The 23,871-nt window shown below is 45.2% G+C and overlaps 1 protein-coding gene across 1 annotated transcript in view; it reads right to left on the reverse strand.

Annotated features, from left to right (window-relative positions):
- Nucleotides 1–11,691: 11,691 nt before the first annotated feature.
- Nucleotides 11,692–23,871, reverse strand: part of LOC139280227 (glycogen [starch] synthase, muscle-like) — a 145,223-nt gene continuing 133,043 nt past the window's right edge. The window contains exons 14-16 of the mRNA XM_070899841.1: nt 20,607–20,770; nt 16,933–17,013; nt 11,692–13,794 (exon numbers count right to left, since the gene is read on the reverse strand). Coding sequence (XP_070755942.1) covers nt 13,498–13,794; nt 16,933–17,013; nt 20,607–20,770 — 542 coding nt within the window. The 3' untranslated portion in view covers nt 11,692–13,497. The remainder of the gene's footprint in view (nt 13,795–16,932; nt 17,014–20,606; nt 20,771–23,871) is intronic.

Raw genomic sequence — 23,871 nt, forward strand, 5'->3', positions numbered from 1 at the left:
TCCTCCACTTAGGGCGGTCTTTGGCCAGGGACTCCCAGGTGCCAGTGGGGATGTTGCACTTTATCAGGGAGGCTTTAAGGGTGTCCTTGAAATGTTTCCTCTGCCCACCTTTGGCTCGTTTGCCGTGAATGAATTCTGAGTAGAGCGCTTGCTTTGGGAGACTCGTGTCTGGCATGTGGCCAATGTGGCCTGCCCAGCGGAGCTGATCAAGTGTGGTCAGTGCTTCAATGCTGGGGATGTTGGCCTGGTCGAGGACACTAATGTTGGTGTGTCTGTCCTCCCAGGGGATTTGCAGGATCACTGATGTCTAGCTTCATCTCTTCACTGCCTCTCCTGACCCCTCTGCTGCCTCTGTGCTGTCAGACTGTTTATCTAATATCCAGGCTTGGATTGTGTGTAATTTCGTCCAGCTAAACATAGGGAAGACCAAAGCCACCATCACTCTCTCAGGCTGAACTAGATTGTTTGCAATCTTGGCATTTTTTTTGACCCTGAGCTGAGATTCCAACCCAGAGTACAGTAGCATAGAGGTTATGTTAACTGGACCAGTAATCCAAAGGCCTGGGCTGATAATCCAGAGACATGAGTTCAAATCCCACCACGGAGGCTGGGGAATTTAAATTCAGTTAATTTAAATAAAACTGGAAAACAAAACTAGTATCAGGGGTATGGAGAGAAAGCAGGAATGGGGTACTGAAGTTGCATGATTAGCCATGATCATATTGAATGGTGGTGCAGGCTCAAAGGGCTGAATGGCCTACTCCTGCACCTACTTTTTATGTAATGGTGACCATAAAACTACCAGATTGTCGAAAAAACCCATCCAGTTCACTAATGACATTTAGGGAAGGAAATCTGCCATCCTTAACCGGCAATGTTGGATTCCAGACCCACAGCAATGTGGTTGACACTTAATGGCCTAGCAAGCCACTCAATTGTATCAAAACAGCTCCAAAAACCTATAATAAGAATAAAAGCAGCATTGACCTTGGACAAAGGCCCAGTCAACCCAGCAATGTCCTCTTCATAACATCTCCGGACTTGTGCCAAAATTGGGAGAGCTGTCCCACAGACTAGTCAAGCATTGTCATACTCATAGAAATATACCTTTCAGCCAACGTCCCAATAACCAGCTCACAGATGCTCAGTTTGGGTTTTGCCAGAACAACTCGGCTTCTGACCTCATTACAGCCTTGGTCCAAACATGGACAAAAGAGCTGAATTCCAGAGGTGAGGTGAGAGTGCCGGCCCTTGACATCAAGGCAGCATTTGCCCAAGTGTGGCATCAAGGAGCCCGAGTACAATTGAAGTCAAGGGAATCAGGGGGAAAACTCTCCACTGGCTGGAGTCATACCTAGCACAAAGGAAGATAGTTATTGGAGGCCAATCATCCCAGCCCCAGCACATCGCTGCAGTAGTTCCTCAGGGCAGTGTCCTAGGCCCAACCATCTTCAGCTGCTTCATCAATGACCTTCTCTCCATCATAAGGTCAGAAGTGACGATGTTCGCTGGTGATTGCACAGTGTTCAGTTCCATTCGCAACTCCTCCGATAATGGAGCAGTCCATGCCCGCAAGTAGCAAGACCTGGACGACATTCAGGCTTGGGCTGATAAGTGGCAAGTAACATTCGCACCACACAAGTGCCAGGCAATGACCATCCCCAACAAGAGAGTCTAACCACCTCCCCATGGCATTTAATGGCATTACTATCGTCGAACACCCCACCATCCACATCGTGGGGGGTCACCATTGACCAGAAACTTAACTGGACCAGCCACATAAATACTGTGGCTACAAGAACAGATCAGTGGCTGAGTATTCAGTGGCAAATGTCTCACCTCCTGCCTCCCCAAAGCCTTTCCACGATCTACAAGGCATAAGTCAGGAATATGATGGAATACTCTCCATTTGCCTGGTTGAGTACAGCTCGAGCAACACAAGAAGCTCGACACCATCTAGGGTCCAATCTTCTCTCCTATCGGTGACTATGCATCCAGGACAAAGCAGCCCGCTTGACTGACATCTCATCCACCACCTTAAACATTCACTCCCTCCACCATCGATGCACCGTGTCTGCAGTGTGCACCATCTACAAGATGCACTGCAGCAACTTGCCCAGGTTTCTTCGACAGCACCTCCCAAACCCATGACCTCCATCACCTAGAAGGCCAAGGACAGCAGACTCCATCAGCTCCCAGTTGCCCTCCAAGTCACACACACCATGCTGACTAGGAAATATATCCCTGTTCCTTCATCGTCACTGGGCGAGGGAAATGCACGATGCCACACTGATGAACCAGGGGTGCTTTATGATTGGGCAGTGTAGAGGGAATTTTACTCTGTATCTGACATTGAACTGGGAGTGCTTGATGCTAACGCAAGGTACCCACAATGGAAAGTGTTCCATTCCACAGTACTAGCATCCCTCATCTTGAGCACAAAGTTAACGCACAAAATATTTGTAAACATTTTTTTTTAAATTTCGTAAATACAAACAATTACAGTAATGATAATTAATTGTGTGTGATTGTAACGATGTTTGGATTTTCGAGCCCCTAATATTAAGCATAAAGTCTCCTGGTTTAGTTTAAAGACTTTGTTTGATGAATGCTGCAGTAATGGCCCAGAAATCGCAGCCTCCCCGGGTCTGTACGAAATTTCTACGGACCCGGGAAGGCATCGGAAAAGCCGGTTTGCAGCACGCAATGTGCATGCGCTGAAAACCGGCTTTTCCGATCTGTCAAGTTTCTGGCTTGACAGATCCTCCGCATCTCGGGAGCGAGGACACTTGCAGGGCAAGATTGCGGGATTTACCCATATCTTGCCAGGCAAATGTCTTCAAAACTCTTGCGCCTGATAAAAGCAGGCGCATAGCCTACTGTTACAGGCGCAAGTGTTTAAAAACACATTGCGTATTTTTAAAAACCCTGCCCACTACATTACATTTATTTTTAAACATTACTGCAGCTAGGGCACCGTACAAATCAGGTGTCCAATCGTCTTCTCTCCTATTGGTATTGACCAGAAAAGGATGGTGGGAATACTGCAGATACTGCTAACTTCATATTTTACGATAATGCACCGGTTTCAAGCCATGATAACGATTTGGTTCAGAGTTGCTGTGCCGGTGGCCCAAAGCTGCCATTCACAGCATGTGCAGAGTGGATTTGAAAAATTGGAACGACAGGTCCCTGACTTTTACTGAGTGGGTTAGCAGAGAGGGCCCCACAGGTGCAGGTGTAGCCAACAGCCTCGAGGCCATGACAAAACAGATGCTCTAGTGTCCTACACCTAGCTTTTGAATGTCCCCCGATAGCATCTTTCACAACACGCCATTCATTTCACTTCAAAGTGCATTTTCTGAATTGATTGTGAAGTGGAACATGGAGACATGTTATTTATTTATTTTTTTTTTAAAGTCGCCCATCCATTCAAAAACTGTTTCCATCTTTATCCCTTCTCCCAGATTATAAAAGGACACGAGCACGTGGCATCCAGGAGCACTGGAAACAAGCAACTGCTAAAAATATGAACCTTATGAATATGAAGTAGCACACATTCATCAATCAACTACTGCAATACGTGGAAACAACATTCATACTGTTATTATATTTAAGCTTCATGAAATAGCCTTATTGTGACCCTTTAAGAGGTGGGTGGGTGGGGAGGGGGGGGGAAGAGAAAGTCTTTGTCTGTACCAGAATCCTGAATATATAAAGTTTGTGAGGGAAATATCTTTGGAATTAAAAATTCATTTTCTGAGAAACAGAGGTTGTCCGACCAAAACAAAACAATACTCTGATATTTCTTGGGCCTAAAAGTACATCATTCCTTATTTCCTTTTTTCTTATTTTTCTTTTCCATTTCAAACTTGTGTTGCAAATATAATACATTTGCAGGTGTCTCCACTCAGGAGACCGATGATAAACCAGTTGGGACTCATGAGGTATCCAGTCAGCTTCCCTGTAGGAGTTTTGAGCAAAGAGTGTGCTCTTCGGCCTTAAAAGGTAACTGAGAGGGGACCTTATAGAAGTAAATGGCATTTAACAGTGCAGAAGAGATTAATCCAAAACACTGCTTCAATTTAAATTAAAACAGTAGGTCAAGGTTCACGCTGCACAACGGGAAACTTAGGACTGATCTCAGGAAGTTGTGCAATGGTCTTCTGGGGCAAAAAAAGTCTTGGAATCATTTACGAAAGAACTGGATGCAGTGTTGGGGCAGAATTATAAATTATTTCCAGATGGATGGGCTAAGATAGGCCAAATGACCTTCCTCATCTTTATTGTTTTGTGATTTGCTGATCCTAACCCAATGCTGGCTATGATGGACCATCTCCAGCTCCACAGCTAAGCTGACCCATGTCATCTGAGAGTTTACAGACAACTGGAATGCTTTAACCAATTCATTCAAACTTCACCTCTTAAACACTATCTTTATGGAAATCACACTGGTTCCATTTTCAATTGTGAGCCCACTGAATAGAACTTCTTTGCATGTTCCAGAATATCTGATATCATGTAATTAATTCGAAAACTTGTTCTTATGATACGCAACAGAAAACTACAACTGCCAGGATGTGTCGCTGGGAGGTAGCAGAGGTTGCTTGACCCACTTGGTTTTTGCCCAGATGTTGTTGTCCATCACATAGGGATCTTTCACATTATTGATCGTTTCAAATTGTTTCTGCCTTTTTTCTAAAAAAGATTCTAAGATTGTCGATGTTACACAAAGGGTTTGAGACACACACCTGCTGCCGTGATGCCAGCTTTGACAAAAGGATGAGAATATTACAAATTTACAATACATGTGGGGGTGGAGAATTTTAATGCCATTGTACTACCTTTAGACAAAGCGTCTTGTGAGTTGTTTAACAGTACACAGGCAACTGTAATAAATTACCATATTTACAGCACTATATGTGTCGAGTTTTAATAAACATAGATATAGAAACATAGAAAATAGGTGCAGGAGTAGGCCATTCGGCCCTTCTTGCCTGCACCGCCATTCAATGAGTTCAAGGCTGAACATGCAACTTCAGTACCCCATTCCTGCTTTCTCGCCATGCCCCTTGATCCCCCTAGTAGTAAGGACTTCATCTAACTCCTTTTTGAATATATTTAGTGAATTGGCCTCAACAACTTTCTGTGGTAGAGAATTCCACAGGTTCACCACTCTCTGGGTGAAGAAGTTTCTCCTCATCTCGGTCCTAAATGGCTTACCCCTTATCCTTAGACTGTGACCCCTGGTTCTGGACTTCCCCAACATTGGGAACATTCTTCCTGCATCTAACCTGTCTGAACCAGTCAGAATTTTAAACGTTTCTATGAGGTCCCCTCTCATTCTGCTGAACTCCAGTGAATACAAGCCCAGTTGATCCAGTCTTTCTTGATAGGTCAGTCCCGCCATCCCGGGAATCAGTCTGGTGAACCTTCGCTGCACTCCCTCAATAGCAAGAATGTCCTTCCTCAAGTTAGGAGATCAAAACTGTACACAATACTCCAGGTGTGGCCTCACCAAGACCCAGTACAACAGTAGCAACATCTCCCTGCCCCTGTACTCAAATCCCCTAGCTATGAAGGCCAACATGCCATTTGCTTTCTTAACCGCCTGCTGTACCTGCATGCCAACCTTCAATGACTGATGTACCATGACACCCAGGTCTTGTTGCACCTCCCCTTTTCCCATTCAGATAATAATCTGTCTCTCTGTTTTTACCACCAAATGGATAACCTCACATTTATCCACATTATACTTCATCTGCCATCCATTTGCCCACTCACCTAACCTATCCAAGTCACTCTGCAGCCTCATAGCATCCTCCTTGCAGCTCACACTGCCACCCAACTTAGTGTCATCTGCAAATTTGGAGATACTACATTTAATCCCCTCGTCTAATAATCACCACTATCGGCTCCCCTGGTAACTCAGTGGCTGCATTGAGCCATTTGACCAGGAATCATCCAGACCCAACCCAAGCCTGTCCTGTTACGTACCAAAGTAAACAAGGTGCACACTAATAATCAAAAAGAAATGTTGAAAAATGGCCGAATTCGATCTTTTGGTCTTATGGGGCTTGACAGGGTTAATGCTGAGAAAATGTTCCCTCTGGCTGGGGAGTCTCGAACAGGAGAGTCACAGTCTTGGAATAAGAGGTCGGCCATTGAGGACTGAGATGAGGAGAAATTTCTTCACTCAAAGAGTTGTGAATCTTTGGAATTCTGTGCCCCAGATAACTGTGGATGCTCAGTCGTTGAGTATATTCAAGACAGAGGTCGCTAAATTTGGGGGAATTAAGGGATATGGGGATAGTGCGGGAAGGTGGAGTTGAGGTAGGTTAGCTATGATCTTGTTCAATGGCGGAGCAGGCTCGAGGGGCCAAATGGCCTACTCCAGCTCCTTGTTCATATGTTAGCTCAGTGGAGCAGCAGCGGTTCGTAGAGCATTCTCATTCCTGATAGCTCTGGCCACGTGGGTGAGGCAGTTGAGGGCAGCCACATCAATGCAATCGTACCCTTGCAGGGATCTGTGCCTTCAAGCGAGGAGAAAATTAACAAAATGCTTTGATTAATAAATATAATTGCTTGTAAAAGCTCCGAGGTTTCTCCCACACAGCAGGGCAGGGCCACAGACTAGTTTTGATGTTTGGGCTGAAAGGAGAAAGAGAGAGATGACTGCATCAGAAGTCGTTCATACCTTTCTTTCAACTGAAAGCAATCCAGTTTGCAAAGTAAATTCTTAGTTGCATAGATCAGTAGTTGAGGAGTTAGCTTTGAAACGAATTCCAGAATCCATCTCAGCACCATTGCTGAGTGCCCGATGCCACAATTAAGATGGGGGAGCAACTCTGTATTTCTGCATATCATAACACAAGAACATAAGAAATAGGAGCAGGAGTAGGCCATACGGCCCCTCGAGCCTGCTCCGCCATTTAATACGATCATGGCTGATCTGATCATGGATTCAGCTCCACTTCCCTGCCCGCTCCCCATAACCCGTTATCCCCTTATCGTTTAAGAAACTCTCTATTTCTGTCTTAAACTTACTCAATGTCCCGGCTTCCACAGCTCGAATTCCACAGATTTACAACCCTCTGAGAGAAGAAATTCCTCCTCATTTCATTTTTAAATGGGTGGCCCCTTATTCTAAGATTATGCCCTCTAGTTCTAGTCTCCCCCATCAGTGGAAACATCCTCTCTGCATCCACCTTGTCAAGCCCCCTCATAACCTTATACATTTCGATAAGATCACCTCTCATTCTTCTGAATTCCAATGAGTAGAGGCCCAACCTACTCAACCTTTCCTCATAAGTCAACCCCCTCATCCCCGGAAACAACCGAGTGAACCTTCTCTGAATTGCCTCCAAAGCAAGTATATCCTTTCATAAAGATGGAAACCAAAACTGCACGCAGTATTCCAGGTGTGAATCATGGAGTGTGAGGGCATGGGCTCATGCCCATGACTGCATAGTGAGTTACATAACTGAGCTGGTCAGCCATGAGTGATATCATATCATAGTTAGGCCCTTCACCAACTGTAGCCAGGAGGCATCGTCCAGATTTTGCTTGTGCATCTTCCTAATCTATCTGGATTGAATAGCCAATGGGCCCAAGTTTCCCCAGGATATGCTCCTTTTTTTTTGGAGCAACTTGATTTTTCTGGACTATCTTTTTAGTTGCAATTCTGGCCATTTAATTTGCGCCAGTGTAAGTGAGTTAGTTAGGTTTTTTTTAAGTTCAGTTTTTTTTTCAAAAGGGGGCGTTCCCAGCCACTTATCCATTTTAGGCGTTTGGCCAGCAAATAGTTGCTCCAAACTAATTTAGACCATCGTATGTTGCCACTTCTGTCCGCACAGAAAAATCTTACCTAGAGTTAAGGAATCGGCGCAAGTAACTACATTTAAAGCACCACCAAACACCAAACAAAGCACAAAAAGTAATAAGCAATTAATCAATAAATAACAAATAAAAAAATAGAAGGAACCCTGCACCTAAAACACCAAAATCAATCAGCAAATAACACACAAAAAATAGAAGTCCTACCTTAGGGAAGGCAGCGGGCCACCGATGAGGGAGCCCATTCGGCCAGGGCTAGGGACGGCGTGCTTCGGGCCCCACCCACACAGCCTGCAGCGGGCGTTTGCAGAAACGGCCTGCCAGGAGCTTACTGCGCATGTGCGCAGACTCTAGCGCGCATGTGCAGAGGTCCCGGCACGGTTTTCAGCACCGGGACCTGGCTCCGCCCCCAATCCACTGGGTCACGCTGCGCCACGACGGAGGAGAGGCTGGGGAGCGGCCAGAATATGGACGTCTTTTTTCGGCGCGCTTGGAGGCGGACAAAAACGGCGCACCTTGGGCGAGGGTGCCAGAAAAACAGGTTAGGGAAACTCTAGCCCTATATAACTGAACAGAGTGTAATCCTTTCATTATTTTAAAATCTCCTTAAAGACTATATTTGTCTAGAGTTAAATGCCCCAGCTACCTTTGTCTATTGGGGTAACTAAGGGCATTTAAACTCAGCACCCATACAGTGCCTCTCCTTTGAATCTTTTCCAGGGCCTGAATATTACCCACTGTGTGAGGGACCGAAACCGGACAGAGTATTCCTGATGAGGCTCAGCCAGGGACTTCTAAAGAAACAGAATAGTATTCCTTGTTTTGTATTTAATTGTGCTAGCAATACATTCTAACATTGTATCGACTTTTGTAAGATACTCAAAACACTGGTCATGAACCTTCACAGATTCATGCACTGCAACATCCAGGTTCTTCTCTCACTAAGTAGCTTTGAGCATACAACCCTGAAGGGTGTGCACTTTCATGGTGTTGCCCCTACCCAAGTACATAACACTACATTTATCTAGCATCAATCTGAGGGTGAACAAGACTGTTCACAACCTAGGTGTTATATTTGACCCTGAAATGAGCTTCCAGCCACATATCCGCAGCATAACTAACACCTCCTTTTTCCACCTCCGTAACAATGCCCGCCTCCGCCCCTGCCTCAGCTCTTCTGCGGCTGTAACCCTCATAGTTACCTCTAGACTTGACTACTCCAACTCACTCCTGGCTGGCCTCCAACATTCTACATTACGTAAACTTGAGGTCATCCAAAACTTAGCACCAGGTCCCGCTCACCTATCACCCTATGCTCGCTGACCTACACTGGCTCCCGGTTAAACAACGCCTCGATTTCAAAATTCTCATCCCTGTTTACAAATCACTCCATGGCCTGGCCCCTCCCTATCTCTGTAATCTTTTTCAGCCTCATTGCCCCACAAGATGTCCGCCCTCCTCAAATTCTGCCCTCTTAAACATCCCTCATTATAATTGCTCAACCATTGGTGGACGTGCTTTCAGCTGCCTGGGCCCCAAGCTCTGGAACTCCCTCCCTAAACCTCTCCATCTCTACCTCTCTTTCCTCCTTTAAGATGCTCATTAAAACTACTTATTTAAACAAGCTTTTGGTCATCTGCCTTCATTTCTGGCTCGGTGTCAAAATTATCTGTTTTGTCTTGTAACACTGCTGTGGAGCGCCTTGATACGTTTTACTGCATTAAAGGCGCCATTTAAATAAAAGTTATTAGCCAAATGCTGGCCCATTACCCCATCGTATCCAGCTGTTTGTAATCTGTTTCTCAGTTAAGGTCCTTACACCCGCACCTATCTTTGCATCATCCGCAAATATGCAGACAGTTCCCTCGGTACCTTCATTCAAATCAATAGTAAAGGCAGTGAAGAATAACAGTTCTAAAACCGATACCAGTGGGACTTCATTAGTAACTGGTTCCCATGCAAAACCACTACCATTACTGTCTGCAAGCATGCAACCAGTTCCTTATCTAAGTCAAAATCTGCTCTCTCTTCCCACAGAACCCAATTCTTTATAAAACCCCAGTCTTTCCCAGATTTGAATGCTGTCCCCTATCCAAGAAGGCACTTCTGACCTTTCTCTTGCACACCTGGATTGGACACGAGCAGAATCTACTGTTTGATGTGTGATCCTTTCCCAGCAATCCTCCAACCTGTTGCTCTCCACATTGCAATCATTCTGTCTCCCTCCCTACATTGTCAGTGTGCCTCTGCCGTTTCCTTTCTTGGTCTAGCTCAGCTACAAATATATTGTCGTACACATTTTGCCTCTTCCGCGAAGCCTCACTTGTGTTGAAACCAAGATTAATTTTACAGTTTGCTATTTTAATTCATTCTTTCCCAGAATGTAAGGCCTGTGGAACTTCTTACCTTCCTCAATCTTACAATCATCAAACTTTTAAAACCCAAGCTTTGTGTCACTTCATCACCATTTTCTGATATATTGTGTCTTGTTTTCTACACTTATTAGCCTTTGTGGTGGCCTTCCCTAGGGATATCAGTTTTTTAAAAAATCACATGCATAGCAGGAATCTACAGACAGATACGTATGGCCAGAGATATGTTTTCCTAGCTAATCATTTGATATTAACCTATACAGGATCATGTATCTCATTCTGGATCATAAATCGCATTATCCTGACTTTCATTGGTCAGCATCTAACGATTTTATTTCTCGGCTCTGCAAAGTGCTCTAGGTGTCAACTGGTAGCACTCTCGCCTGAGTCAGAAGGTTGTGGGTCCAAGTTCCACTCCAAAGACCCGAGCATCTAATCCAATCTGACACCTCAGTGCAACAGTGATGGAATGTCGCACTGTCAGAGGTGCCATTGGTCGGATGAAAGCGAGGCCCCAGCTGCCCTCGCTGATGGCACTTTTCTAAGACATGCAGGGCAGTTCTCTTGGTGTACTAGATAATATTTAACATTCAACCAACATTACTAAAACAGCTTATCTGGTCATTTATCTCATTGCTCTTGGTGGATCATTGCTGTGCGCAAATAGGCAGCCGCGTTTCCCTACATTGCAACAAAGTACTTCATTGGCGATAAAATGCTGCACCATGTCCTAAAGTCGTGAAAGGCCTTGTATATTTCAGAGAAGGTTCACCAGGTTGATTCCGGGGATGAGGGGGTTGACTTATGAGGAAAGGTTGAGTAGGTTGGGCTTCTACTCATTGGAGTTCAGAAAAATGAAAGGTGATCTTATGGAAACGTATAAGATTATGAGGGGGCTCGACAAGGTGGATGCAGAGAGGATGTTTCCACTGGTGGGGGAGACTAGAACTAGAGGGCATGATCTTAGAATAAGGGGCCATCCATTTAAAACTGAGATGAGGAGGAATTTCTTCTCTCAGAGGGTTGTAAATCTGTGGAATTCGTTGCCTCAGAGAGCTGTGGATGCCGGGACATTGAATAAATTTGACAGAAATAGACAGTTTCTTAAATGATATGGAAATAAGGGGTTATGGGGAGCGGGCGGGGAAGTGGAGCTGAGTCCATGATCAGATAAGCCATGATCTTATTGAATGGCAGAGCAGACACGAGGGGCCGTATGGCCTACTCCTGTTCCTATTTCTTATGTTCTTATAAATGCACGTTTTTTCTTGCTTTCTTCAGAAGTGTAAGTTATTGCTACTGTACGTCTGGAAATCAGGCGGCAACAGAATTGGGTTCAGCTGGTATCAGGCCAACACTCATTGCCTCTGCCTACACATAAAGAACGGTCACTTGGACAAGTGGCAGGCGGTTCCACGGAATTGTACCTCAGCCAGTCAGGTGCGGGGGGGGGAAATATACTGGAAAAAAATGACCTCCAAACTAAAAAAGTAATTTGTTTTATTTGCATGCTTTTAAAATAACCGTTTCTCACACTGCTTCACCCAGCACTCTCACTTAGAATATATTTATTTACTGATGCATTAAAATTCCCCAAGTTTACCTTCAGCAGAGAAAACACACCCAAACCGAACAGCAACAGGAGTTACAAGGAACGGCAGAATCAGAGCAAAGAGCAGTCATCACATTCGCTGGGTCTTCACAATGGAAGAAATATCACCAGAACCGTAACCTTCTCAATTTCCAAATTTCGGGGTTCCAAGATTTAGAAAACAACCGTCTTGCCTCTCTTTAGTAATTAAAAGGAGCAGAATGCCCAATTTTTATTTTTAAAGTGCTATGTCCTATCCAAAATACTTTCTGTCCTCCAGTTTTCTGTACAGTTGCTCTGGGGGAGGCACTGATCCAAGTTAGAATATGGCTTCACAGACATTGATGCCTTCCATGACCGTCATCATAGGCGGTCCCTTGAAACGAGGATGACTTGTTTCCACGCCAAAAAAATAAGGATGAGTTCACAGATGTTTCAAACAAAGAACCCGAACTACACCCTGAAGGGTGGAAGATGCCTGTGCGTGGATTTTTTTAACGTGGGGTGACCGTTGCACACCAGCCACCACACGGGCTTGACAGAGCGAGGTCCATGACTGTACCATTTGCCCATTCTCCACATGTGTGCCCAGATGTGCTGGCCAGTTATTTTATAATGGTGGTGGGGGGGGAACAGTTCCAGGGTTGGGTATCACCAAACAGGCTCTCAGGCCAGTCCAATGTTACAGCCCCCACTGTTTCTGGTGGAGTTGCTCCAGGCTGGAGATGTCACAGAGGGGTCAAGCTAGGAGGCATGGCCGACCCCACCTGCTTCCTGGCTGCTCATTAAAAAAAATTACACCGGATCTTTGTGAGGTTGTCTTTTTTCTCAATAAAACAGGGAGTACTTTGAACAAAAAGTACTGCCCTAAACGTCTGTTCCCGTTTATTATTATATTAAAATATAAAACAAAGAACACAGCTCCTTTAAATCCCTTAAAAGATATATTTGGCAATCAATAAACTAATTTTGCAAATTTTTAAATGATTGTGATAATGTGCAACTCAGTGCCTTCTAATGAGGGGGGAGTGTGTAACAGAGAGATAATTATTAACCGAGAGGCTTATGAGTTGGTGTATATAAGTTTGGAGTTCAGATAACGGTTATAAATTACTTAAACTAAATGTTTATGTTTTTTGATGTGCAATATTTTGAACTCCTTGTCACAGCTGTGCAATGCACTAAAAGTGGCTGTTATTTTCTATAGATTTTGTTTTGGATGCTAAAATATCTATTTCAAATATACCATCTGCTTTAAACGTGTAGAAGAAACATGATGATGTGCTAATTTGTACAGAAAATGCATGTAGCAAAGTCATCTGTGCAGATTTTGTTCAGTGTAACTGAGTCACTGTGGGTCAACTATCTCTTTAAATTGTCTGACTATTCTGGGTTGCCAACCAGACTGTTTTGGACCAGTCAGGATTTGGGTGGATTATCCAGAAATTTGAAAGACCAGACATCAAAAGTTCAGTTTTGTGTGTAGTTACTTCTGCGTCTCATGACTTGGAAGCATTAATCATTGAGATTATTATGGTTCTGGATAATTTTTCCCAATAGCCAAAAGCAAACATTAAAATTCAAGTCAGAATCCCACCCTCTGTCTAACTCTCATCCTTCCCAATCACCTCATCCAGTTTTGGAGTTGGTAAAATATGGCAGCCCCTGTGGTTGTCGTCAATCATTTCTCGCGTGGCTCTAGTTTCTTTCCTCTGCCCCCAAGTCACTTTGGTTTTCGGGGTCACTAGAGCTGTGGTTCAGGCTTCCTGGGGATCTGGGCTCATTGGCATGAATCTTTTTCTTCACCCTCCTCTTCTCCAATTTTGAACTGATTGTAGCAATTGGTTTTATGTTCATTCGGTCTTTCTCAGCTTCTTCCTCTTCGTTGTATCGTTCTTCATCCTCCTCGGTTTCACTGTGGTAGGGGCTGGAATGCAGGGAGGTGGCAGGAGATGGTGGTTTAGAGGCCGGCCTCGGGTAACAGAAACCTTCACTCTGCAAGTTAAGAAAAAGGTACGGTAATTCAACTTCACAAGGAAAAATGAACAAATGCACTTACATTATTACATTAGCGATCAATTGTTTCCCTGTATTCTGATTGATGCAAATTGGACAGAGCTCATCGGTATCTCACAGTGACTGCCAAACATTATACTGTAGAATATTAGAACATGTCAATCACAAGACAAAAACTGGGTGGTGTGACCCAACGGTGCCCCCCCGAGACACAACAGTTAAACAGCATCCAAGCAAATACATAATAAATCATCCAGGGAGATCCCAGCTCAGCTGTACCAGTTTCCAAATGCAGATTCCAGCCAAATCTCCTGAAAGGCCAGCTTGCCAACAGGCACGGTCAGGGAATGTGTCAGTAACACTGGGAGTCAGGAACCAGTCAGGTGATCCAGAATGCTTTTCGGATACATCAGAAAACTTCTGGGGGACCGAACCTGCCCTGCGCTGGGGTTGCAGCGCATAATTCCGAACTGTAACTTTTGATTGTGTCGGCGCGGGAAGTGCTAGCACGGCGCGGAATTGCCCTCTTGAAGCAAAAAAAAAATGGTGGGGCCGGTAACTGTGCCTTCCATCGGCACACGAGGCACGTGTCACTCAGCGTCGCGCTACTCAAATCGCAGCGTGGAGGCCCCGACCCGCGTGAAAACACCGGCGGCAGGTCGGGGCCTAAAAGGAGCGGCGACCCTGGGAGAAGCGTGGCAGCAGGCCACTACAAGGTACAGCGCGAGCTGGTGCATGAGGACAACGGCAGCAAAGAGAGACGTCATCAAGGTCCAGGTCAGTGATTGGAGCGTGGGCAGGTACAGCAGGAGCGGCGAGGTCGGGGCGAAGAAGTGGCAAGAGACTGTGGAGGGACGTGACCGGGGCCCAGGGGAGGCGCGAGTTCGGGGCCAGGGGCCCAGGGGCCCAGGGGCAGCACGGGCCCAGCCCACACTGCGATATATGTGCGCACTAGGTCCGTGCAGCAGAGCTGGTCTTCAGTCGTCCTGGTTAATCCTTGCTACTGGACCAAGACCTAGCTCTGTCAAGCCCGTGTGGTGGCTGGTGTGCAACGGTCACCCCACGTTAAAAAAATCCACGCACAGGCATCTTCCACCCTTCAGAATGTAGTTCGGGTCCTTCATTGAAACATCTGTGAACTCATCCTTTTTTGGCGTGGAAGCAAGTCATCCTCAATACGAGGGACTGCCTATGAATGAATGAATGACTCACATCTGCGCATCGCTGATGCATTGAGTCATACCATCACGTCGCAAAGTCCCTCCCCTTCTCTTAAAAGGGAGGGCCGTTGCGATCTGACCAGCACCTTCAGTGACGCCCACTGGGCCATCACGGTGGGTGTCGGCCGGGCCAATAGAAAAGTCGTCCGACATAAAAAAGATGGTGGCCGTGGCGGCAGCACCTCCCCTTTAAGGGCAGCCACCGTGGCAGCACCTCCCCTTTAAGGGCGGCCGGGGGGGAGGGGGGGCACCACATCCTCCGTAGCTTCTCGCACTGAGAATCTGTCGGTGGCATCGCCCCACGCAGAGCTCGCTCCCGTGGGGTCATTTCCCCCAGCTGGACACAAAGGGGTCGGCGCGGGGCGATAAGGGGTCGATGACGTCATCGCCATGGCGCAGCGCAATCCCCTTTTTGCCAGTGGAGCCCTGGGGCAATTCCGGGGGGAGCGTTTTGAGCGCAGCGCCCGGGGCAAAACCCTTTAGCACCCCCTTATCACCGGTGCTAACTGGCCTTGTGCAAAGGGGCAATTTCGGGCCCCTACAGTCTATATGTAGAAATTCAGCATAACATTGTTTGGCATTATCACATTACCATAACCAACAAACTTTGTTGCAAATTTTGTAGATCTTAAAAAGTGCAATGTTTCAGTTCTATAAAGTAGGAAAACCGTGATGACGAGCAGAGTTATTTTAGATGCGCTGCAGAATATCAGCTCCTGTGATTGGATCAACCACATCGTTGTTTACTCATTATTGGGACTCCATTTCCAGCCTCTCTCACCCTAGAAATGATCACTAAATTAATACACACCACATTTTTCCTTTAGATATTCAAACAGGTCATAATTACTCCATTTTAAAATATTATATGAACAGAAATATGTCAACACCATCATGACAAAAAAGATTTATGGTTGCTGGAAGGGCAACACTGATAAAATCGGAGTTAAATGTAGAATGTGCAGCTCGCTATCCAAATCATGAGCTGGAGGATGTAACACTGAAGGCCAAGAACGTGGTGACAAGGACTCAAGGGTCCCCTACATTACACATCATTATCATCAGAGGCAGTCCCTCGTATTGAGGATGACTTGCTTCCACGCCAAAAAGAGATGAGTTCACAGGTGTTACAATGAAGGACCTAATATTCCAGATCCCGAACTACATCCTGAAGGGTGGAAGATGCCTGTGCGTTGATTTTTTTAACATGGGGTGGCCATTGCACACCAGCCACCACACGGGCTTGACAGAGCGAGGTCTTGGTCCAGTGGCAAGGGTTAACCAAGACGACTGGAGACCAGCTCTGCTGCACGGACCTAGTGTGCACACATATCGCAGTGTGGGCTGGCCCGTGCTGCCCCTGGGCCCTCGCCTCTTCTGGGCCCCGAACTCACACCTCTCCCGGGCCCCGATCACATCCCTCTACAATCTCTCACCGCTCCTTCGCCCTGACCTCACTGCAGTCAGCCATCACGCTCCTGCAGCAGCACGCGCTGCTCCCTGCAGTGGTATTCTGCCGCACGCTGCTCCCTCCAATGGTCCCGGCCTGCTGATGGTCTTGTAGGCCGGGACCATGCCGATTTCACAGGGTACGACATGAGCCGAGAGTTGTAGAATGTGATGCAGTACGTACAAAGGTTAGAGCACAAAGGTTCACATAAAAACATCACAGAGTGTGGCACAATGTCACTGAAGCAATTAAAAAAAGATGCTAATTTTTAAAATCTCCAAGTCATTAAGATTAACATTTTCATATTATATTGCTTCAAGTAACCTTGGAGAGATAGCAGCCTGAATGACAAGTATGAAAATCTCCTCCTCAAACATGTCCTTACACTATTCTAATAATTAACATTATAAACAAGCAGCCAAGTCAACAACTAAAGACATCACTTACCACCTCTGGCTCCCAGAGAGATGATGTAAAGGAATCCGGAAAAGCTTTAGCTAACGCCAGTTGTCTTGCGTGCACGTAATACTGAAAAGGCAATCATGAAGGCAATCCATTTACAAAGAGGCAATGTCTCCCAATACCTTGTACAAAGACACAATATCATAAGAAATAGGAAATAGGAGCAGGAGTAGGTCATTTTGTCCCTCGAGCCTGCTCCGCCATTTAATAAGATCTTGGCTGATCTGATCATGGGCTCAGCTCCACTTCCCTGCCCACTCCCTAGAACCCTTGACTCCCTTATCATTCAAAAATCTCTCTATCTCTACCTTAAATATATTCAATGACCCAGCCTCCACAGCTCTCTGGGGCAGAGAATTCCACAGATTCCCTACCCTCAGAGAAGAAATTCCTCTTCATCTCAGTTTTAAATGGACGACCCCTTATTCTGAAACAATGCCCCCTAGTTCTAGATTCCCCCACAAATGGAAACATCCTCTCAGCATCTACCGTATTTAGCCCCTTCAGAATCTTATACGTTTCAATAAGGTCATCTCACGTTCTTCTAAACTCCAATGAGTATAGGCCCAACCTGCTCAACCTTTCCTCATAAGACAATCTCTTCATCTGAGGAATCAACCTCGTGAACCTTCTCTGAACTGCCTCCAAAGCAAGTATATCCCTCCTTAAATACGGAGACCAAAACTGTATGCAGTACTCCAAGTGTGGCCTCACCAATACCCTGTATAGCTGCAGTAGGACTTCCCCACTTTTATACTCCACCCCCCTTGCAGTAAAGACCAACATTCCATTTGCCTTTCTAATTACTTGCTGTACCTGCATACTAACTTTTTGTGTTTTATATACAAGGATCCCCAGATCCCACTGTACCTCAGCATTTTGTAATCTCTGCCCATTTAAATAATAATTTGCTTTTTTATTTTTCTTACCAAAGTGGATAACCTCACTTTTTCCCACATTATACTCCATCTGCCAGATTTTTGCCCACTCACTTAGCCTGTCTATATCACTTTGCAGATTCGTTGCATTCTCCATAGAACTTGCTTTCCCACCTATCTTTGTATCATCACCAAATTTTGCTACATTACACTCGGTCCCTTCATTCAAGTCATTAATATAGATTGTAAATAGTTGAGGCCCCAGCATTGATCCCTGCGGCACCCCACTAGTTACAGTTTGCCAACCTGAAAATGACCCATCACTCTCATTCAGGGAGGTAACTTTTACTCCTCCTGCAGAGAGACACCAAAAACTGTTCTGTAGTGTTCTTCATCGACAGAAAGACCCCTGAAACTGCTTTACATCGAGAAGAAAAACATGGAGTATAAGCAGGAAGAATAAAGGGAACGCCAAGAGGCAGGGGTATGGTCAAAGAGAGGTTTTTGAGGAGGCTTTTAAACACAGGGAGGAAGGGGTTATGGGGAGTGGGCAAGGAAGTGGAGCCAAGTCCATGACCAGATCAGCCATGATCGTATTAAATAGCGGAGCAAGCTCGAGGGGCCATATGGCCTACTCCTACTCCTTTTTCTTATGTTCTTATTAAGGTGGAAGGATCTAGATAGGGATTTCCAGAGGGCAGGATTGCAGTGTTTCGAAAGCGGCCCTTACTGCTAAAGGGATCAAGGGGTATGGAGAGAAAGCAGGAATGGGGTACTGAAGTTGCATGATCAGCCATGATCATATTGAATGGTGGTGCAGGCTCGAAGGGCCGAATGGCCTACTCCTGCACCTATTTTCTATGTTTCCATGCAGGTGTGGGGGGGGTTAAGGAGTGATGCTCAGAAGAGTGGAGGATGTAATCAGGCATGTAAAACAGGAGGAAATCACTAAGTTAGGGTAGGGGGCAAGGCTTTGGAAAGACTTTAAGAGGATGAGCAGCTACAGGCCAATAGGACAGGGATGATGGGAATGTGAGACTATTGGCAGTTGGATAGCAATGTTTGAATGGAGTTGTAATTTATGGAGTGTTATGTTGGGGAGGTTACTCAGGAGGAGAAGCCAAGCCTCAACATTATGAACACATAGACTGGAGTTTCAGCAGCAGTGGGATAGAGGTAGGAGCAAAGGCTGCAATGTTGAGGTGGTAGAATTAAGTGGTCTTTGTAGCAAAGCAGATGTGGGAGAGGAAACTGTGTTCAGGGGTGAGCAGTATGAGGTTCCATACCCCCTGACTGAGGTGGAAACTTGGCAGATTGCTGGCAGTGGCTGGAGAAGATAGCTCCAGTTTTACCAATATTAAGCCAAAGGAGATTTTCGCTCATTCAGTTCTAAATGTCAAACAGGCAGTTGCAGAGTATAGCAACAGTCATTGGATTAATGAAGAAGACAGAGAGAGATAGAGTTATGTATCTTTGGCATTTATGTGAAAACTGACCCCGTGCTTTCGGATGGTATTGAAGGATAGAGTATAAATGATAAGGAAAAGAAATAAAGGATGAAGCCCTGCCATGAGGAGGATGCTAAGAGGCTGCAGGGTGACTTGGACAGGTTAGGTGAGTGGGCAAATGCATGGCAGATGCAGTATAATGTAGATAAATGTGAGGTTATCCACTTTGGTGGCAAAAACAGGAAGGCAGAATATTATCTGAATGGTGACAGATTAGGAAAAGGGGAGGTGCAACGAGACCTGGGTGTCATGGTACATCAGTCATTGAAAGTTGGCATGCAGGTACAGCAGGCGGTGAAGAAGGCATTTGGCATGTTAGCCTTCATAGTGAGAGAATTTGATTATAGGAGCAGGGAGGTCTTACTGCAGTTGTACAGGGCCTTGGCGAGGCCACACCTTGAATATTAAGTAGAGTTTTGGTCTCCTAATCTGAGAAGGACATTCTTGCTATTGAGGGGGTGCAGCAAAGGTTCATCAGACTGATTCCTGGGATGGCATATGAAGAAAGACTGGATTGACTAGGCTTATATTCACTGGAATTTAAAAGAATGAGCGGGGATCTCATAGAAACATATAAAATTCTGCCAGGATTGGACAGATTAGATGCAGGAAGAATGTTCCCGATGTTGGGGAAGTCCAGAACCAGGGGTCACAGTCTAAGGGGTAGGCCATTTAGGACTGAGATGAGGAGAAACTTCTTCACTCAGAGAATTGTAAACCTGTGGAATTCGCTACCACAGAAAGTTGTTGAGATCAGTTCATTAGATATATTCAAAAGGGAGTTAGATGTGGCCCTTACAGCTAGAGATCAAGGGGTATGGAGAGAAAGCAGGAATGGGGTACTTAAGTTGCATGATCAGCCATGATCATATTGAATGGTGGTGCAGGCTCGAAGGGCCGAATGGCCTACTCCTGCACCTATTTTCTGTGTTTCCATTTTTCCTATCAGAGATGGTCGTGTGGACAGAGAAGCGGTTGTTGGAAGTGGTGTAAAGTTTGTGTCGTGACAGGTATGAGAAGAACCAAGGGTTTCTGCGGATCTTCAGACAAAGTTACTGCAGACAATTTACGGATAAAATAAATGTTGAGCTTGTGATGACGGAGAATGCAGAAGAGAGAGAGTAAAGCTAGGGAGTGAAGAAATCAGAACATAATGAAGAGAACAAAGTGTGATGCAGATGGCTGGAAAAGCCTGTTCAGCTTGTAAAACTTTGTAACAGGTAACTCCACGGAGTTGAAAGTTAAGCTACGAGAAAGTTTGCTGAAAGTTTACCCTCCCTAGGTACTTCCAGTCCAGCAGATCAGAGAGGCGCTCCGTGCGATTGCGTTGAATAATGCGCTGTCGGCGAGACTGTTGACAGAAGCTGTAGATAAATGAGGTCAGCTGATTGCACGAGTCATCCAGACATCTGAAACGCCGATCGAGAATGTAAATCCCTGCGGGAAAAGCAAACTTAAACTGAGTCACGTGACGCACAAGGTCACGACTGGCCAATAAGACAGTTTCCTCCTTAAAATCAGAATGCGGCTGGAAATGCAAGCAGGGTTTCATCTGCATCACTGGAAGAACCAAACTTAGGGCGGCTACCCGACCAATGGTCACTCTGTGGAATTTTCTTGTCATTTTATTATTTTAAATTCATTTGTTCATTTTTCTTTTAAAATCTGTTGTTGTGGTTGGACCATTTTCTGCTTGGAATTATCAGCCGTCTCGCCCCTTTCAGGGGAAACCCTTGACTTGAGTCCTGACTAGCCTATACAACACAGAACTTTCACCTCAGCTTGAAACCAGATAGGATAACAGATTTTGTATTTATTATGTCTGTAATGCACTTATGAATGACTCCACGAGGCAATGTGTTGTACTCAAACTGTAGTGACCTCGGTCCTTTATTTGTAATTCCAGAGTGAGGCACAAGCATGGTGGGCAGCCTTTTAAACTGGGCCGTGCACACCTATATGCAGGTGACCCTCAGGTCTCCCACCACAGTGCCCTCTGGTGGATAGCCTCTGCCACAGGGGCAGGAAACCCCGGTCTCCACCAGTTGCACCCTCTAGTGGTGCCAGCATAGTATATACACAGTGTAAACCTTATTGATGATGTACATCAGGTAACAAGTCTCCATCTTATGCAACTATACAGTGACTACACAGAGAGTATATCTATAGTCTGCATATATAACAGTATTCTCCCGCACATGTACAGACTTGTTTCTAAATGTTGCTGTCAGAGTTTCATTCCCAATCTGAAACTGAACTGTATAGTTTATGTCTAGGGAGGAGCTCACTGGACGAGGAATACTATCGCACAATATGCCACACTGCCATTTTCTAAGAAAGACTCACCTAAATCTTACTGTCACTTTCTGCATCACCTATATAGGCCAGAAACAGTGGTTGTGGTGAAATACATTGAAACAAGGTGAGAAAGACTTGCTGTGCTGCTAAAGATGAATTAGACTAAGATGAGAACAATGCCAATATCTTCTACTATCTTTATACGATACAGCACCTGTATAATTCCCAATATACTATGCCTGTATAATTCCCACTAATATACAATGCCTGTATTATTTCCACTAATATACTGAGCCTGTATTATTCTCATTAATATACTACGCCCGTATTATTATTGCTAATATACGGCATCTCTATTACGTTTTACAAGCTACAGTAGCTGTTTTATTCAGTCAAATGTACAGTACTTGTAGTATTCTCTGTATATTACAGTGTCTGTATTATTTTATCTATAATGTACCAGCGAGAGGATAAATGGCACATGTGCTTACATCATGTTTGGGCTGAACGGACCAGATGGTCTTTTCCTGCCCTGTATAATTCTTCAAAGTGCTTTTTGTCTGTTATTTTTTGCATAACTATGTCGGCTATTGACTCCATAAGGTTTCCAGTGACAGTATGTATATCAGAGTTCTTAAGCAGTCTGCACTGTAAACTAGATTTAATTATTTTTGAAGGCAATGAGTTTTAGTGACTCGGAATAATTATTTACTTGGGAGGAAATGCAGGGTATTATCCAACTTGCTTGTGGCACTAGTACTATTGAGGATAATTTTATCAACAAAGACCTGGGCTCTAGCTAGTCCTTTCTCTAATGTCATTACACAAGGAACATAACCCTCATAGGCTTTGCTTGCCTTCCAACCAGGTCAATTGAAGGTGCATAGCACACTATAAAGAGAGCTGCTTTTAAGTACAGTGATTATATTATTGAAAGCTGCGACTTTAGACTGTGATCCCATGCAGCAATTAGTAATACAATTACCTTAACAGAAAGAAATACCAGACAAACGAAGGTGAGATGGAACCCATGTTATGTGCAAAGGGTCAGTCAGTCCTCATTTTTGTATGTTATTGAGTTAGTGAGGTGCGTGGCAAAGGTAGAATACGTCAGTCCTTCTGTACCAATTGCTCATTGTAATTAAATTTAAAACGCATCATTCTGGTTAGTCACTCCCTTAGGTTGTTACCTACAGCTGAAAGAACGCATATTATTAAAGGTAATCCCTTTTAATTAAAGCTACCCAATTAAAGCGGGGGACGAAATTGCTGTTTCACTTCTGTAAACTTTTCCAACCTGTTGGTTCAATTTTTTTCAGGCTTTGAATTTTAAAGAGACATAAAAAAACTTCATACATCACACATTCAGAATACTTCATCAGTAGGTAAATAAAGGTCAGCTAATCATTGCACTGTATAACGAGGCTCATTATGTAGATGTGGATATAGGCCTAATGTGATTGATGTAAGCTGCTCCCAAAAATTCCAGCTCAAATTTTTCCAGAGTTAGGCTTAGCATCTGCTTTCACGTGAGCATTACTATTTTGGGACTGGTGAGACTGGTTTGTCGCACGCTTTTTCCGCTGCCTGCGCTTGCTTTCTGCATGCTCTCGGCGATGAGACACGAGGTGCTCAGCGCCCTCCCGGATGCACTTATTCCACTTAGGGTGGTCTTTGGCCAGGGACTCCCAGGTGTCGGTGGGGATGTTGCACTTTATCAGGGAATCTTTGAGGGTGTCCCAGTAACGTTTCCTCTGCCCACCTTGGGCTCGTTTGCCGTGAAGGAGTTCAGAGTAGAGCGCTTGCTTTGGGAGTCTCGTGTCTGGCATGCGGACAATGTGGCCCGCCCAGCGGAGCTGATCAAGTATGGTCAGTGCTTTAATGCTGGGGATGTTGGCCCGGTCGAGGACGCTAATGTTGGTGCATCTGTCCTCCCAGGGGATTTGTAGGATCTTGCGGAGACATCATTGGTGGTATTTCTCCAGCGATTTGAGGTGTCTACTGTACATGGTCCATGTTTCTGAGCCATACAGGAGGGCGGGTATTACTACAGCCCTGTAGCCCTGGGTGGAGGAAGTGCATCGCCGAGAGCATGCAGAAATCAAGCGCAGTCAGGGGAAGGAGCGTGCGGCAAACCTGTCCCACCCACCCTTTCCCTCAACGACTGTCTGTGACAGAGACTGTGGTTCCCGTATTGGACTGCACAGCCACCGAAGGATTCATTTTTAGAGTGGAAGCAA

Source organism: Pristiophorus japonicus, chromosome 14, assembly GCF_044704955.1.
Source record: "Pristiophorus japonicus isolate sPriJap1 chromosome 14, sPriJap1.hap1, whole genome shotgun sequence".
NCBI lineage: Eukaryota > Metazoa > Chordata > Chondrichthyes > Pristiophoridae > Pristiophorus > Pristiophorus japonicus.